General features: G+C 39.9%; 1 protein-coding gene across 1 annotated transcript; it reads left to right on the top strand.

Moving 5' to 3' along the window:
• The first annotated feature begins 10156 nt into the window (after positions 1 to 10156).
• LOC103279816 (interferon gamma) lies at positions 10157 to 17093 on the top strand. Its single transcript, XM_062982591.1, has 4 exons — positions 10157 to 10363; positions 13558 to 13632; positions 14892 to 15077; positions 16663 to 17093. Exons 1-4 carry the CDS (start codon positions 10250 to 10252, stop codon positions 16807 to 16809), a joined length of 522 nt encoding a protein of 173 aa, XP_062838661.1. The 5' UTR covers positions 10157 to 10249; the 3' UTR covers positions 16810 to 17093.
• Positions 17094 to 19147: the final 2054 nt, after the last annotated feature.

The raw sequence follows: 19147 nt of genomic DNA, 5'->3' as shown, positions 1-19147 counted from the left end.
TGGAAAAGTAGTTGTTCTTCAAAAAACCCTCTTCAATATTATTTGACATAATCAATTCCTCGAAAAGGTCTTCAAACTGTTAGGAAATAATAGTTACATCTTAACCTGGTCTAAGATGGTCTGAGGCCCCTTCTATACCAACCATTGAGTGCAGTTTCAAATCAGTATTGAAGAAAGCAGTTATACAGCATAATCATCTGTACAGCAATGATTGAAATCCTGGAACTTGTTTATGGATTAGCTGGTGATTGCACAAACCATAGAGCACTGATGCACATTATGGCCTTTCTCCCATTTTTGTGGGGTTTTGTGGCTACCATAGCTTGGAGTAGCTTTGGATGGCATTAAATGGTCAGTGTAGTTGGGACCTGAGAGAAATCATTAAAACAGAATTGGGGAAGTTGTTAAGATGTACTACTAATGTTGGCCAGGCTGCTGTGCATATGGAAGTGGAACACAGAAGCAACTGATCCATCAACCTGATTTAAAAATGCTGTGAGAGCAATCTTCTCAGTTTGGATCAGAACCAGAAAGCTCAAGAAAAACCCTCTCAGGCCTTGAGCACATGTGTCACAAAACCCTGAATTAGCCCAGAACCAGTTTTAGGATGTCCACATGATATTCTGTAATGTCTGGTCCCTCATATGGTTCTAATTTGAACCTGTTTAGCTGTCTACACTGGCCAGTATTGCCACTCTGTGGTACTGAGAAAAGGCAATGTTATTGTTGCCACAGCTCTTAAGAGCATCTCCTCCTGTCCTCAGATCACACATCAGCAAAGTTGATTGGCAATGGTCAGGAACTCTCTGGAGCTCCGTGGTGGCTGCCATGGTGACAAAAAAACAGAAAACTTAAGGGCGGCCATTAAATAGGTCATAACTTGGTTCAGCCCAACTGGACAATCATTCTGCTTCTGCCCTTGTTGTGGTTTGGGAGTGAAGCATGTAAAGGCCTCTGTGGAATTTGAAGTAGCACTGCTTTGACCTTGCCCCAGATTTATGTCCATGTGTCATTGAGCAATCAGAAAACGTCCACACTATTGTTATGAATGACTGGGAAAAGATTTGGAATATACATACTCATATGAACTAAAAGAAAATAGGTCTAAAATGATGTACTAGTGGTATATTACCCTTAATAAATTAGCTAAATGTTATAAAAATCTAGATGCAAAATGTTGGAAATGTAAATTAGAAAAAGGTACCTTCCTCCACATGTGGTGGAGTTGTAAGAAAAAAAAATACTGGGAAGCAATTCATGAAGCCACCCAAAATATCCTATAGGAACAAATTCAACTCACACCAGAATACTTTTTGTTGGGCATCATAGATGTAAAATTGGATAGAAATTATGATATCATCTTCAATTATCTGACAACGGCAGCTAGAATTGTATATGCACAATATGGAGAGTGGAAGAAATCCTGACACCCAAGGAATGGTTGACGAAAATGGTGGAAATCATGAGCATGGACAAACTAACACAACAACTGTCACATCAACAAAACAATTTCAGAAAAGAAATAGACTGGACTTTATTGAGCAAATATATGAAACAAGAAAAGATAAAGATTTTATTAGAAATGTGAATAAAAAAAAATTATCCATCCTTTGTACTATACTAAACAATAACATCAAGAAAGGCAGAAGAATTATAGACTCAAACCCATGATGATGAGGACTGGAAGTCTACCAAACTTCCCTACCCCTACTAGTTTCCATCCGTCCCCATTTTTCACCTATTTCCCAACCCTATACCCAACCCCTACTCTACCACAACCCAACTCTTAGCCTTTGATCCCCCTTTTGTCTTTCTTTTTGATTTGATTTTAATGAAAATACTTTATTAAAAATTTTTTTTTAAAGAAAAAGACTATATGTATATTTGTGTCCATAGGAGACTTTGCATACTTCAGGACAGCTATAGACTGACCTGAATTCACTTGTGACAATGACTTATATAAACAACCAAAATGAATTATGTGTGTGTATGTGAGTCAGCAGGGTCATACCAGGTGACATTTAACAGCAGATTCACCCTAAAGGTGAACAAGGTGGCCACCTCAGACAACAGATTTGGAATGACATAAAAAATGAGAAAGACACTTGTGAGAATTTTTGTGTGTCAAATGCCAAAATGATTTCATTGATTCAATACTAGTCCACCTGGGGTGATGCTGAAATGCCATTTCCAGACAAGATTGCAGTGAGTTATTACGGATACGAAGCAGGAGAGGGACAGATCCAGGGGGGCAAATGGGACACTTTGGGAGCTACAGAGTTTGCCAAAGATGACAAAATGAAAAAAATAATAATCTGGAAATGACCATAAACGTACCCCTTTTAAAAAAATAGTAGATAGCCCCTTTGGTCTATTTAAAAGATTAATATTTTACTCATGGGTCTTTCTTTGAAGACCACCAATTGTTTTGGCAAACGAGAATGTACTGGGATGAAAAGAATGCCCGCAAAACATGCCCTTAAAGACATTTCACTGGCACTTAGGACTAGCTGTAGATGAGTTGTAGAAGTGTTCAACCACCACACACAGAAACATACTTCTAACACAGAGAAAAAATTGAAGACAAATGAAATCTGTTGTTTCCCATTTTTCTAAAAGTACATTCAGCGGATCCTTTGCCTACAAGTGCCTACAAGTGTCTGACAAAATGGACTTTGCATCATGTGACAGGATCTGTAGGCACCAGTAGGCAAAAAACATCAGTTTGGATATCAGCCATCATACCAACTCCTTAAATCAAGAAACAGCTTCCTAAGATCCACAGAGATACTCGCAGGAACAACTCAGCAAGTGAGAATCCAAAAGTGGCAGGCTAAAACCCGGAGCCTCAACCAGTGGCTGATACCAGATGAGAAACTTTGTGCCTCTGGGCACAAAGAAAACTGGGCGACTTGGAAGGCACTGAACAGACTGTGCTTTGGCACCACGAGATGCAGAGCTAATCTTAGGAAATGGGGCTACAAAGTAGAGTCCATGACATGTGAGTGTGGAGAAGAGAAAACCACAGACCACTTACTACAATGCAGCCTGAGCTTTGCCACATGCTCACTGAAAGACCTTCTTACAGCGACACCAGAGGCACTCTAAGTGACCAGCTTCAGGCCAAAGGAAATCTAATATTATGTCAAGTTTTTAACTTTGTGTTTTTAAATACATTATAACTGTGTTCCCAATTTACTTCTGACTTACTTACAATTTACTTACTTTACTACTGTCTTCCATCCTGCCTCAATGCCCAGATCTTTACCAAAGTTATCCTAAGTTAGCAATTTATAAATCACAGCAATTCAACCTTTAAAGGTATGTTCAAGTGTAAAGCATGTATAGCTTCATGCAGACGGATGTGGTGATTCCCCTCTATTTTGCAATTTTGTTACAAAAAGTGAAAATTTGAGAGATATAATTGATTGAGAGAATTGAGAGCTTGGGCTGAAAGTAGCTCTTCTCTAGTTTTGCGTTGTGATCCTTGGAAGAGATATTGCACTATATACAGTCGAGTATCTTCCCAATATTTGATTGCTGGAATTTGTGTAAATATTAAGTGGATGCAGAATTAAAAATCCAATGGATGGTGGCTGATAGGCTAGCATGTACTTCCCATTTCTTTAAAAATGTTTTTAAAGAAAAATCTATATATATAAAAGAGTGATGGCATCACGGCAGCGGACAAAACAACAAAAGTAAACACCCCACAACCTCGAAAATTGACAGCACAACCCCTCATCCATGCCTCTAGGTTGATACAACAAAAAGAAAAGAAAAATAAAGTCCTAATTAGAGGGAGAGCAATAATTGTTTTTATCCAATTGCTGCCAGTTAGAAGGCTAAGCTTCACTCACTTGGTCTCCTAGCAACCCACTCAGCCCAGGGGACCCTTTATCTTAACTACCACCAATTCCTCAATACTTTATTTCCCATACCACCATACTTCGCCACAGCAACGCGTGGCTGGGCACAGCTAGTACTTAATAAGAGACTATCCCAGAGGCTGTAATACATAGCTGGAGGAAGGTCAATGCCATTATTACTAATGCAGGAATTTACAATCCTTAGTTGGAAGATGGTAAACAAACATCACTGTTACTGCAATAGTTAAAGAAGGATGCCAGCCTTTATAATGTGAAATAATTTTGGCATACTATATCAATTCTTTTTGTAATGCCCTTATAGATATTAATGTCTGAGTGCGTAAAATGTGTGTTTATTATACATCTCTCTCTCTATTTCTTTTTCTCTATATCAGCCACAAAGTACCTGTAACCTCAAAGCAGTTGCAAATTGTCTGGTTTGAGGTAAATGACCAAAGGAAGACTGGAAACTCTTCACAACATAATGATAATCAGTAGGTTTGGTTTCAGATAAACTGTAACCAGAGGTTGGACTGCTGGAGGTTTCTCACCTAGTCATAGGCAGGGAGTCGCATTTTGCAATTCACTTTGCTAACGAAAGGGAAAATAGAAAGAAAAGGGTTGCTTAGTCATTATAGCTATGAACGGCAATTTGTCTAAGGGAAAGTCCAAACAAAAGCCTTACAGATAATTGGCAGTGTGTTCCTATATCACAATGCAAGACAATTTCTTCACTGACTTTTTAGGTGTCAACTTTACAGCCAATCTCATAAAGATTATCTATTGTGGCTTTATACTGCTGTCTTCAGGGTCACTGAGATAAGGCCAGTTTTTGCAAAATTCTGTGGAATAGATTCTTGTAAATGTAACAGAATCTGGGCACTTCCACCTATCAGTTCTTGCAAAATTGTAAGACCCTTGGTTATCAGAAGCTGCTAGTGCAATAGACCTCTGCTCCCACAAAAAAGCTCAGTGGAAATTAAGAGGGGGCACAAGTGGCTTTTGCAAACCATACCTTGCTCTCTTTGTTAGTTTATTTATTTAATCAGGTGATATATGTAGATGTATTGTTTAACAGCTTCCATTGCACTTGACTGTAGGCATAGCAACTAGATGTCATTCCGAGGGCAGGAGTGAAACCCTGAAAACAGACCATTTGCTACTTTGCTTGGAGAAAAAATGGCCATGTCTTTATTGGTTACAGTAGAGATGTGTTGGAATGTCATCCAGGTATAAGATAAACTATTATCTGGTAAATGCACCCCCCAGCCTGCCTGCAAGAGCGGGCCACCCAAGGAATGACATGAGGGTGCCATCACTATGTGGCTCCCTGCCACCTTGATGCAAAGCTGGGGACTTAATCACATGAAGGGGGGGAAATTGTGTGATACCCATTGTTGGCTCACCACCTCCACACAATGAAGCCATCAATGGAGCAAGATTAATTTTGGGTAGAATGGGTAGGCTATAACCTCTTTGCTCCACATTGAGGTTTCCAATGAGGGACCTTAGGGGTGAGGTCAGGCCTATTCTAGAAACCAAAAAAGAGGGCATTACTGCACCCTTGCCACTGTGGTCCACATCCTTGTTACATCTTGAATAGATTACTGCAATGTGCTCTATGTGGGGTTGCCTTTGAAGACTGTTCGGAAGCTTCAAGTAGTCCAACAGGCAGCAGCCAGGTCTTTTACTGGAGCGGCGTACAGGGAGTATACCATCCCTCTGGAGTGTCAGCTCCACTGGCTGCCAGTCTGCTACCAAGCACAATTTAGAATGCTAGCTTTGACCTATAAATACCTAAATGGTTCCGGTCCATCTTACCTGTCAGTGGTTGTGTAAGGCCGCCCATCATTATGATAGTAAGTTGTCACTATCGCATGTCATGGGAACCGCACAGGATAGCACAGAGCAGGTCCAAGGTAATTTTCAAGTATAGATGAACAGAAATTTTGGCGCCCCCCCCCCCCCCCAAATCAATCACTGAAAAATAAAAGCGTTGGATAAGCAAAAATTTTGGATAATAAGGAGGGATTAAGGAAAAGCCTAAATAAAGAACAACACTCTGAAAACTGGGGAAATCTAGACAGGAAGCAATCAGGGACAGCTAACACTTCCCAAAAAAAGATTCTCCCAAAGAAGAGGAAGCCAGGCCTTGAAGCCTGGCTTTTAATTACTCTGCTTGGATTTAAATGTATTGTCCATTATTTTATTTTGTGTATCATTGAAATGTTTTAAGTTTTTGTCAAATATGCTGTGTCGTTGTTTGGGCTTGTCCCTATTGTGAGCCGCCCTGAGTCCCTTCGGGGAGATGGGGCGGGATATAAAAATAAAGTTTATTATTATTATTAAGCCACAGGGCTATTAAATGCTAATCAAGGTGATTAATTACAACATCCACACCTGCCTCCCAACAGACAAGAGCTCTTTCTCCCACCCTGGACATTATTCCACAGACAAATAAACCCCACTTGCCTTGCTTCCAACAGATGGCAGCGGGCTCCGGAGTGCCCGACGCGGGCTCCGAAGTGCCTAATGCGGGCTCCGGAGTGCCCAACGTGGGCTCCGGAGTACCCAGCGCGGGCTCTGGAAGGTACGGTGTGGGTTCCAGAGTGCTTGACGTGGGCTCCGGAAGGCCCAGCGCGGGCTCCGGAAAGCCCAGCGCAGGCTCCGGAAGGCCCGCCTGGCCCACCAGAAGGCCCAACGCGGGCTTCCAGAGCTCACGTCGGGCCTTCCGGTGGGCCAGGCGGCCCGAAGAAGGCTCGCAAGATCTGAAGAAGGCCCACAAGGCACGAAGAAGGCCCGCAAGGCCTGAAGAGGAGGCGGGGGTGGCACCATCCTTCCGAGGGCCTCAACTGCACCCCCGGAATGATTGCACCACAGATGACTGCCTAAATGGCCTCGCCAGTGGACCGCCTCTGGGATAGCAGCAAGACTGCAATAATGTCCTCATTTTTCATTTGAAAGATAGGCCGCACCCCATATGATTGTACCCCCAAAGTCCCTTATGGGAACTCTTAATGGGGAAAAAAGAGGTTATAGGCTACCAATTCCTCCCAAAATTGGTTGTGCCCTATGCTATAATACACTCCAGCTTGGAATAAAGAGTTTGCTGTGTATGTGTACTGTGATCCACCCTGAGTCCCTAAGTGTTGTTGTTATAATTATAATTTTGCTGCTTGTCTTCTCCACAATCACTTGCACTTTTGAAGTGACTTTTGGGGATCTGCATTAGGATTTACTATGGCTTCTTAGCGCCATAGTATATACCAGGCATGGGCAAACTTTGGTCCTCCAGGTGTTTGGGACTTCAACTCCCATAATTCCTGGCAGCCAGTAGGCTGTTAGGAATTATGGGAGTTGAAGTTCCAAACACCTGGAGGGCCAAAGTTTGCCAGTGCCTGGTATATACAGTGCCAAAGTTCCATTTTACTCATCCATATAACACCAAGAATGTTCAAATAAAGAAACAAATAATCAAACCCTGAATTACAATTACCCTCCGGAAGGAATATGTTTCTTTTGTCCTACATGATTTCCTGGCAATTTCTAAAGCCTCTTGCAACATTTTATTTCCTCCCTTCTTTCCCTCCCTCCCTACATCCTTTCATCCATCCACCAATTACTTCACCAAGGAAATACCCTTTGGCATTATAGCTATATTTTGTATATTTCAGCACCCCCTCCACCCCAACCAGCAATACCTAAAGAGCTATATTATAAGAACTCATACTTCTTTAGATCAATCTGAAAGTAATGGGGTTCTTTTTTAAAAACAAGTTATGCAGTAGTTGTTGATGTGTTCTCCCATACCCTTTTCAAAGCATAGCAATGCAGAATGCAGCTTCATTTTTGTTATATTGAATGTCTCTTATTGGCCATGACTACTTTAACAGAAATAATTTGATTTACACTATGTAAATTCACTTTTAATTGTGCATCATGACTATCTTTTATTAGAGTCAAGTTCTAGTTGCATGGACATAGTTGCATTGTACCTTTTATGTGATCCAGACCTAGTTTCATAAGATATAGGGCCCTTCCAGGCAGGCCCTATATTTGAGGATCTGATCCCAGGTTGTCTGCTTTAAACTGGATTATATGAATCCACAATGCCAGATAATCTTTGATAAACAGAAAACCTGGGATCAGATCCTCAAATATAGGGCCTGTCTGGAAGGGCCCATAGTTGGTGAGAGTATTTCATTAGTGTCTTTGGAGCCTTCTAACCAAGGTGAAAGAAGAAAGTGGAAAAGCTGGGCTGCAGTTAAACATCAAGAAAACCAAGATTATGGCAACCAGACTGATTGATAACTGGCAAATAGAGGGAGAAAACGTGGAGGCAGTGACAGACTTTGTATTTCTAGGCGCAAAGATTTACCACAGACACAGACTGCAGCCAGGAAGTCAGAAGATGATTACTTCTTGGGAGGAGAGCAATGACCAATCTCGATAAAATAGTGCACAGTAGAGACATCACACTGGCAATGAAAGTCCACATAGTTAAAGCAATGGTATTCCCTGTAGTAACCTATGGATGCGAGAGCTGGACTGTAAGGAAGGCTGAGTGAAGGAAGATAGGCACTTTTGAACTGTGGTGTTGGAGAAAAATCCTGAGAGTGCCTTGGACCACAAGATCAAACCAGTCCATACTCCAGGAAATAAAGCCTGTCTGTTCACTGGAGGGAAGGATATTAGAGGCAAAGATGAAGTATTTTGGCACTTATTGAGAAGACAGGAAATCGTGGAGAAGAGAACGATGCTGGGGAAAATGGAAGGAAAAAGGAAGAGGGGCTGACCAAAGGCAATGGTATCTTTGAAATAACTGGCTTGACCTTGAAGGAGCTGGAGGGGGCCATGGCTGACAGGGAGTTCTGGCATGGGTTGGTCCATGAGGTCATGAAGAATTGGAAGCGACTGAATGAATAAACAACAACAAAGTGCCTTTGGACTAAATTGGGGGGTATTAATGAAGTAGTTCATCAATCCAAGATCTGTTAAAAGATATCAGAATGAAGAATGATAAAACAATACACTTAGTGTAGAACATCACAAATATTAAAAATGATTTTAGTAGGTTAAAAAATTTAAAGAGTCAAAAAAGCTAAAAGGAGACAGATTAAAATCAGATTAAACTAGGGCAGAAATCCTGTGATTGCCCAGATGTTGTAGGACCGAAAGTCCCAGCATTTCTTCCAATGGCTGCTGAAACCTATAGTCCAACAGTATCTGAGAGGCAGCATGATTGCAACCTCTGAACTAAATCCTATTGAAATTTGTGGAACTTGTTAGTTGCCATTCAGGGCTAAAGTTGGATGCAGCCCTTTAATTCCTAGCATAAACCAGTTTAGTAGCAAATAAAGTAGATGGAGTTATGTCAGCAGAACTTACATTTAAACTAAAACTGATTATCTATGAAGAATTGGGCCCCTGGTGGTGGCACAGTGTGTTAAAGCGCTGAGCTGCTGAACTTGCTGACCAAAAGATCTTTGGTTCAAATCCAGGGAGCAGGGTGAGCTCCCGCAGTTAGCCCCAGCTTCTGCCAACCTAGCAGTTCGAAAACACACAAATGTGAGTAGATCAATAGGTACCGCTCTGGCAGGAAGGTAATGGCACTCCATGCCACATGACCTTGGAGGTGTCTACGGACAACGCTGGCTCTTCGGCTTAGAAATGGAGATGAGCACCAACTCCCAGAGTCGGTCACAACTGTACTTAACGTCAGGGGAAAACCTTTTTTTACCATGAAGAATTAGTTTTATTAATCTGTTGGATCTCTGTCTTAGTTATAAATTTGGAAACCATTATTTCAAAGGCAACATGGCTGACATGGCTGTCAAACTGACCCATGAACCACAGGCAGTGGCTTTGCTTTCTGATGGTTTGCAGAATATATCTGAGTCACTAACAAAAGATTATACCTCAAACCTGAATTTCCTGTCTTGTTTCTTGCTCCCCCCCAATAAAGTTAATTTTTTTTTCACACCACTGTGCAAATGATTTCCTTTAAAGTGGGGTGGGGTTAGGTGGGGAATTTTCTCCCCTGTGCCTTCTTGCTGGTGTGGGCATGCTTTCTAAGGAATCTCCAAAAGCTGGGCACGTAGCTTTGTATTCATCATATGGAGAATCCAGTCACTTAAAGGAAACTTTAGGTGCAGAGATCCCACAAACCAAACCCCTTATCTCACACCATCTCAAGGGATGTGTGAAAAATGCGTAATTCTGATTCGTGAAAAAAGTTCAGTGACCGGGTATAAATATCACCACCCTAGAGAAGCTAGCATCAAAGTCGCAGGTTACAAAAGACGACCAGGTTAGAACCTTTGTGCTGGTTCAACATTTGAATCTATAGTCGAAGGGCGTTCTTACTTGTATTGAGAGCAATGGCCTGGCAGATTTGTTTGATCATCCTTCTGGCTGCTCGTTCTTCATTGGGCCTCACCAGTTCAACTTCTGAACGTATAACTAGTGCAATTGAAAGTTTGCAGAAAGACTTTGTAAGTACAAATTCAGATTATTTTTTTCTTTTCTCCATTTGGAAAGCTAGCTTGCTAATAATGAATTGATGATGCAATGTGTCATGGATACAGACATGCAATTCCAAATTATTTGTCTTATGCAGTTTGGTGAAGTTGGACTGGATTGCACAGCATTTGCTTTGACTTTCTTTGAAATATCCTCCTTTTCATCTGATCGTTTAGTATGAACTATGAACTAAAATATAACCTTGCTTGTTTTCTTACACCTTAAAAGAAAACTCAGGTCTGTTGATGAGTGCTTTCCTTTATGATTTCTGTATCAAGGTAGAAGCTGACTGACTGAAAGCATATGAACAGAGCTGTTCGCTTGCTTGATCTTAGTCATTCCAATATACTCATTCCATGTGTAGTCCAAGACCTAAACAACTTGTTTCCTACTTTCCATAGTGCATTTCTATTTTAATGTATAGAGTTCTTTCACTGTAGTTTCTCATTTTTAGAAGTTTGCAACCGGTGAAAGATGCCACGGAAATGCTACTTTTGTGTGTGAATCATAGCTGTAGATTCGGCTCCAGTCTTTCAGGCAATGTTGGCTGGTGGATTCTGTGTACATGTAAATGTGAATTTGTTCTGGATCTGAGCCCAACCCCAATGGACCATCCAAGCTGTTGGGGCTGTTTGGTCAATAGGTTTCAACACCTTGGTTAGAATCATAGAGTTTGTAGAGACCATGAAGGTCATCCAGTCCAACCTCATTCTACCAAGTAGGATTACACAATCAAAGCTCTCTCAGTGGACGTTCCTCTGCCTACAAACCTGCAGAAGAGGCTCCACTATACTCTGAGGCAGGATTTCACTGAACAGCTCTTCCTAATGCCTCCTAATTGATATTGCTTAGGTGCAATCTCTTTTTTTTCTGTAGCTGGAATCCATTGCTATATGTCTTATTATCTGGAGCAATAGACCATAAGCTGGCTCCATCTTCAGTATGACATCCTTAGGTAAAGGTTTTAACCTGACATGAAGTCCAGTCGTATCTGACTCTGGGGGTTAGTATTCATCTCCATTTCTAAGCCGAAGAGTCGGCGTTGTCTGCAGACACCTCCAAGGTCATGTGGCATGACTGCATGGAGTGCTGTTACCTTCCCGCTGGAGCAGTACCTATTGATCTATTCACATTTGCATGTTTTTGAACTGCTAGGTTGGCAGAAGCTGGGGCTAATAGCAAGACCTCGCCCCGCTCTCTGGATTTGAACCTGCAACCTTTTAGTCAGCAAGTTCAGCAGCTCAGCCGTTTAACCCACTGTGCCACCAGGGCTCCATGACATCCTTACAAATATTTAAATGTGGCTTTTATGTCCCAACTTGTTTTCAAACTAAACGTACCCAGCTCCCTAAGTTGCTCCTCCCTAAGGGCCTCTTAGTGATAAAGAACTATTATTGTTATCATACATTGATAATGTGGTAATGTTGGTCCCAACAAATACATATTTCAGTTTAAGGTAGCACTGGATGTTACTAAGAATGTGGTCTGGATGCTAACCAAAGTAGTCAGGAAGGCCCCATTTCTGTAATGGTTGGGGATAATTGCACTAGGGAATCTCACAGAGGCACTCAAGGGGGATAATGACTTGGCACATGTTGACCTTTAATGTGAGAAGCAGGACCTCATATGAAAGCTTACATAATGGCACATGCTGTTAGTGGTGAGCCTTGTTCAAAGAAAGAGTCAGACAATGGGGTCACATTTGCTGTTTCCTTTGACAACAAACGCTACTAGTAGTGAGCGGTCTTGAGACTAACAACTTCCCTTTGCTGTAGCGAGGTATGACTGCAATGGGTAAAGCAATAGGTTAAGATATCAGATAAATTAATCTCATTGACCAGAACGCATAGTTACTGCACTCAAATGCTTGTTCCATTTTCTAAACCGATTCTACATGCATATGCCGAAGAGATGCATCAGAAACTATTGTGGCTTTTAAAAAATAGGTTATACTTCAAGGAAGATGATAGTAGAATCTATTTACAGGGCAATAGAGGCATGTCAGTTTGATGAATTCATTATATCTGGAATATTGATAACAGTATATATATGTTTAATGTTTTAATGTTTAATGTTTTTAATGTTTTAATGTTAGTATATATTTATAATTATTTTATGGTCCAGCATGGAATGCTTGCCGTATATATGTTGTGCTCTGACCTGAGTCCCCTTCGGGGTGAGAAGGGCAGAATATAAATGTTTATATATATATTATGTTTATATAAATGTATGTGTGTGTGTGTGTGTGTGTGTGTGTGTGTATATATATATATATATATATATATATATATATATAATATTTTATATTTTATATATATATAAAGGTATAAGTCTAGACATTTTAGTAAAAAAAATCAACCCAAACAACCTAGATAGACTGGGTTGTTGTGAGTTTTCTGGGCTGTATGGTCATGTTCCAGAAGCATTCTCTCCTGACGTTTTGCCCACATCTATGGCAGGCATCCTCAGAGATTACCCTTATTGATTCATGCACCAATTATATTATGTGACGAAAAAGGAAAAAACTTCACAACCTCTGAGGATGCCTGCCATAGATGTGGGTGAAACGTCATGAGGAAATGCTTCTGGAACATGGCCATACAGCCCGGAAAACTCATAACAACCCAGTGATTCCAGCCATGAAAGCCTTCAACAACACAACCTAGGTAGATTTATCCACAGCCCATTGAGACTACTATACAATAGCTATTTAATAAAAAGGGACCCCCTCCTTCTCTGAATAGATGGGCAAAAGGCAAGAACGTCTGTCTTGGGAGAACTTAAAAGAAGTTCCAAGTTGACATATACAGCGATATAAGGGTATTCATGTGCCTTTATTTTATCAGGTGAAGAGATGTTTTTGTTTCTGTGGAATTAAGATTTGGGGTGAAAATGAAAATGACTGGGGAGTGTGCACAGACTTCCTAAGCTGTAAATGAATAATAAAAAAGAGGCCAGCCCTGATGAACACACTTGCCTTTAAAATGGGATTAAAACTAAATCAGGCTGCCTGGCTGAAGGCAAACTAATTGCACTTGTTGATCTGATTGAGGAGAAAGAGTTTCCTCCAGAGGCCATAAAAAGCTGGAATTGAGTCAAAGTTTTTTTTTACTAAGACTGAATGAAGTTATATGTTTGATTGAAAGGTTTGTATTTTGTATTACAGAATGCCACTCGGTCTGATGTTGCTGAGGGCGGGCCTGTTTTCACAAAAATGCTGGATAGTGGTCTATGGTCACAGGTAAGCATCTTCCTTTGTTTTTTCAGCGGAGAGAGGAGAGGGCCATGGCCAAGTTTATTCTTATTGCTTCATTCACCAAATACATTATGTCATGAAAAAGGCAAAAATGTGGTTAGTTATAGATATATTATTGCATTTCACTGACTGAGAGAACATAAGAAGCATTTGGGATTTTCTGAATCAGATGCCAAACTAATTTGTAGGGATTGGCTACTATGCTAGTCCAATGTAATGGTTTGGATGCTGAAATATGACTCTTGGAAGATGAGGATTTGAATTGCCACTTAGCCATGGAAACCCACTGGGAAACGTTGTGCAAGTCACACACTCCCAAACTTGAAGGAAGGCAATGATAAGCTCCTGCTGAATAAATCTTGCCATGAAAACCCTAGTGCAGTGGTTCTCAACCTGTGGGTCCCCAGGTGTTTTGGCCTACAACTCCCAGAAATCCCAGCCAGTTTACCAGCTGTTAGGATTTCTGGGGGTTGAAAGCCAAAACATTTGGGGACCCACAGAATAATAATAATAATAATAATAATAATAATAATAATAATAATAATAATACTTTATTTATATTCTGCCACCATCTCCTAAAGGGACTCGGGGCGGCTCACAAAACACTCAAGGTGTAACACAAAATACAAAATACAACAAGTACAAAACATAACATAGGCAATAAACAGTCCACACAACATCATACATTGAGAACCAGTGCCCTATAGAATTGACTTGAAAACACATTCCAACAAATGTGCATCTTCACTGTGAGTGGAGAGGAGGGAACATTGCTTATTTTCTGCTTCAGGCAATGAAATATATTGAAAAGCGTTTTGAAACCAGAACAATTTTTGTGTAACTCTTCCTCAAAGGGATGAAATGTCAGTCACATATGCAGCAGATGAGTTGCCTGTTGCAGATTAAACCTATAGTCAAGGACATGTATTTCCAGACAACATTGTATAAATAGTGTTTACATTCTCTTTCTTCCTGTGACAAGGAAACAAAATGTGAAAGGCAGAACTCTTTCACTTTGACTTACATGATTATATGAACATGTCTGAAGAAAGTCAAATATCATTCTGGTTTTAGAAGGCGGTGAGGCATTGTTTTGACTGCTTCAAGAGATGTTATCACTAGTGTCTGTGATGGTTTGAGGGCCTCAAATTAAAGAATCTGGAGGACTTCAATCAGAATTGTTTATATTTGTCTTACTTCAGAAATGTCACTAATGCATTTTTGGTATTTTCTCCCTTTGGCAGCCCAATGAAAAAAAAATATTAATAGCCCAGATTATTTCTAAATACGTGCAAATGCTGAACAATATAACTAAAACGCCAGCTCCACAATATATCAAGGAATTGAGAGAAGCTCTGGAAGACTACAAAAAGAACTACAATGAAAGCTTGATGAAAGCAAATGATCTAATTCACTTGGCCCAGCTTCCGGTAAATATTGAAAGAATGAGTTTGCTCTTTTCTTTTCGTTTCATTTCCTTTTCATTTCTTTCTCTCCTATAAGGATTTGAAAGTTTGCATATGTCTTGCTATCTGAGTGAGATAAATGTGAGGAAGCTTATGACTTTGGAAAGATGGGTTATATCAGAAACAGGGAAATATGGATCAAATTGGTTCTAAGCAGGTATGTTTGGCAGTGTCAATATTTTTAGGAATATCAAAGTATGGTAGGAGAAGGTTGGTGCTTACCTATCCAACAGTGGTAATGCCTCCATCAATGCAGGGAAGCCTTATAAGGCTTTCAGTGAGGATTTTAGAAATCCATGTTCCAATGAAGGAGAAACGAGTTTTTCATAGATCTTGGTGTTGGCAATGTTGGAGAGAATTAGACCTTTCTTCTCCTCTCCAGCATTGACTTCCCCAAAAGGTTTCGCTATTCTTCAGCTAGGAGTCCAGTGGTGTCAAACTTGTGGTCCTCCAGGAGTTTTGAACTTCACTTCCCAGAATTCCTGGCCATTGGACAAGATGGCTAGGGTTTCTGAGAGTTGGAGGGCCATAAGTTTGACACCTCTGACAGAAGGAAGGAGGAACTTCTTTTATGTCTAAGCACTGGTTACTGTGGTCAGAGATAAGGATGGTGGGGAAGTGGGTTGGCTGACTTGCCTAGAAAAAGACTGTCTGGATAGTAGGTTTTAGGGTTTTAGGGTTGCCAGAATGATCTCCTATCATGTTACACAACGGCTTATCACACAACCAGATTACAAGCAAGCAACTTGCTGAAACATTCTTATATACACAGTCATTGAAGGGATAGGTGGCATCTCTTGTTCTCATTTAGACCACTCCACTGGCTTTACATGTGTATGTCTTAGTCACTAGCAGGGGTTAACCATGCAATGGAAGTGAAACAAACAGATTCCATACATAAGGTTAGTCAGGCTCTTGAATATTTCAGTTTCCATAATCTCTCTTGCTCCCACTCTCTCTGTATGTGTGTGTACATGTGTGCTGTTGCCAGTGATGCACAATACTCCTTCTACTAGATCTTTTGCCTGAAATGAATCAAAGGTGTGTGCTCACATGAAGCATTAATGTATTTATGTGCATTGATGTATCATGCTCATAGACTCTGATCTATAATGTATACATGGAGCTCTTTGTCTATATGAGTACAAAGCATGGACATGCATACCCACGCTGGCAGAAATGTTTTGTGATTTTACAGGGTATATGGCAGTGGTTCTCAACCTGTGGGTCTGCAGGTGTTTTGGCCTACAACTACCAGAAATTCCATCCAGTTTACCAGCTGTTAGGATTTCTGGGAGTTGAAGGCCAAAACATCAGGAGACCCACAGGTATACGGGTTTGACTTCTGTTAGTGTCTTGCACACAGTGTAAGGTTAATAAATGTCACCATAAGTTACTTTTTGACTGGGATGTAACTATGCCAGGAATCATGTCTTTAGCCATATAATGCTATTCCTTCAAGCCGGTGATATTTTGTTGTTGTTCCACTTGTATGCACAAATCCCTGCATTTTTTAAAGAAAATGATCAACATTTGTCTTTTTAAACAGATGGACAATTTGAGAACCCAGCGCAAGGCTGTCCTGGAAATGACCCGTGTCCTACAGGAGGTGAAAAAAGAAGAGAGCAGAAGGAGACGGAGAAGCCAAAGACAAAATCCCAGGGGCCTGAAAAGACGGATGCCAAACATGGGATAACACTGCTTTTCTCCTGAGAGCACCTTTTAGTATACAAATGTATTTATTAATATTTATCGGTTTAAAATAATTATTTATAAGAATCAGTCTGGAAGAATGATTTAAAGTATTTAAATTAACTGGTTTAAAGTATTTATAATTCATGGTGTTTTCTTAAATAATAATATTATTGAATTCCTATTTATCTTCTGATATGTTTAACTGAATCAGTTAGATCCTGTCCAGATTTTATCTGGTAATTTTCTATGGAATACAAATACACTTTTAATTAAACCAAATATTCTGTTATTTCTCAAAGTCCTAGTGTGTCCTTCCTTCCTTCCCTTCTGCAACTAGGGTTTGCAAGACAATAAATAAATATTACTTGGGTTGCTTTAGAAACAGGGAGTCCTGTTTAGAATATTATTCAAGTCAGTGTTCGTTTATAAATGACACTAGAATAGTGTACCTATTTATGGAGGTTATATTCCACCTACATCACCCATCACTATCCAATATGACTGGTTCAGCACTCAAAAAGGGGCCAAGTTAATTTGGAATAAAAAAGAGAGCAAAGTCAATTTGGAAATCAAATCTTAAAACAACTATTTCAGATGAAAATTGGGAGAAAGTTGGGCCACCTCACCATACATGATCCATGAAGCTACTGCTAACATAGGCTTCCATACTCCTTTAAGGCAATATTTAGCAAATCTATCCTTGATATGTGAAAAAAAGAACAAGATGATGCCATTTCTCATACTGTGTTTGAAAACCAACCAGACTACCAGCTATTTTTTTCCTTTCAACATCATCCTTGCCCATAGCTCAAGGTGACAGATTACCTTAGGATGGTGCAGGTTTGTCTGTCTGTTTCTTAGCATACTCCTGTATTTTGCTGTCACTTATCAGTAATTGTCATCTGAGGCAACTGACTCATCTACCAAACAGGAGGACTGGCTCTCCCTTGTGTGGGCAGAACAGTTCTTCGAATGAAGGAAAAAGGAAATGTATTAAATGACATAAGTGTCGGTGTTGGAAAGAGCCCTTGCATTCAGGAGAAAAGGAATTAGAGTGAACTGACAGGACAGAAACAAATATAACTGAAACATACCTAAAAAAGAAAAATACAAGTCATTCTGACGAGAAGTGCTCAAGAGAAGAGTATGAAATGATAGCTTGATCTATATATATAAAAGAGTGATGGCATCACGGCGACCCACAAAACAACAAAACTACAGGCCCCCCAACCTCGAAATTTGATGACACAACCCCTCATTCACGGATCTAGATTGATACCACAAAAAGAAAAGAAAAATAAAGTCTTAATTAGAGGGAGAGGAATAATTTTTTTTATCCAATTGCTGCCAGTTAGAAGGCTAAGCTCCTCCAACTTGGTCTCCTAGCAACCCAATAAAAAATAATAAAAAACACTAAAAAATAATTAAAAACACTAAAAAATTAATACAATAAAATACTATAATAACAGAAAATACCTAAAAATAATACAAGAAAATAATAAAATATAATAAATAAAAAGATAACTTACAATAAAATTAATTAAAAAATACAAATAACCTCAAATAAAAATTACACAACAATTTTTAACCAATACCACCACCACTTTGCCACAGGATTGTGTGGCTGGGCACAGTTAGTATTTGTATAAACGTGGGTGTTATAAATTTAGGGTTATCATGACAGTCTTCTGTTCAAGAAAATGAGCATTGATTTCAAGTAAGACTTGGATAGATTTAGCCTTGGATAATAGTTACTACCACAAAGAAATAAGATTTTGTCAACATATTAAAAAAAAAAGGTTAATAGCTCTATTGAAAACACAGTATTGGAAATGTAGTTGGTTCAGATCTGGGACATTTTGCCTAAAGTCCTACATCACTTCAGTGATTGTATGTTAAACAAATATTGTGTATCAATAAAGTAAGGTTGAATATCCATTAACCATAATGCTTGGAACCAGAAGTGCTTTTGATTTTGGATTTTTTTGGATTTTGGAATATTTTTATTTGCATATGTATATATAATGAGATGAGCCCCCAGTGACATAGTGGGTTAAACCACTGAGCTGCTGAACTTGCTGACTGAAAGGTCAACAGTTCAAATCCGGGAAGCTCCCACTGTTAGCCCCAGCTTCTGCCAACCTAGCAGTTCGAAAACATACAAATGTGAGTAGATCAATAGGTACCGTTCCGGCGGGAAGGTAATGGCACTCCATGCAGTCATGCCAGCCACATGACCTTGGAGATGTCTATGGACAATGCAGGCTCTTTGGCTTAGAAATTGAGATGAACACCAACTCCCAGAGCTGGACACAACTAGACTTAATGTCAGGGGAAAA

Source organism: Anolis carolinensis, chromosome 5 (genome assembly GCF_035594765.1).
Source record: "Anolis carolinensis isolate JA03-04 chromosome 5, rAnoCar3.1.pri, whole genome shotgun sequence".
Classification (NCBI taxonomy): Eukaryota; Metazoa; Chordata; class Lepidosauria; order Squamata; family Dactyloidae; genus Anolis; species Anolis carolinensis.
This window is presented reverse-complemented; position numbering and strand designations above follow the sequence as displayed.

What these genes read in the sequence shown, in the direction of transcription:
- LOC103279816 (XM_062982591.1), top strand. Translation starts at nt 10,250, where the DNA reads ATGGCCTGGCAGATTTGTTTGATCATCCTTCTGGCTGCTCGTTCTTCA. An exon ending in ATAGTGGTCTATGGTCACAG is followed by an intron (nt 13,633 to 14,891) that starts GTAAGCATCTTC and finishes TCCCTTTGGCAG; the next exon opens with CCCAATGAAAAAAAAATATT. An exon ending in TTCACTTGGCCCAGCTTCCG is followed by an intron (nt 15,078 to 16,662) that starts GTAAATATTGAA and finishes CTTTTTAAACAG; the next exon opens with ATGGACAATTTGAGAACCCA.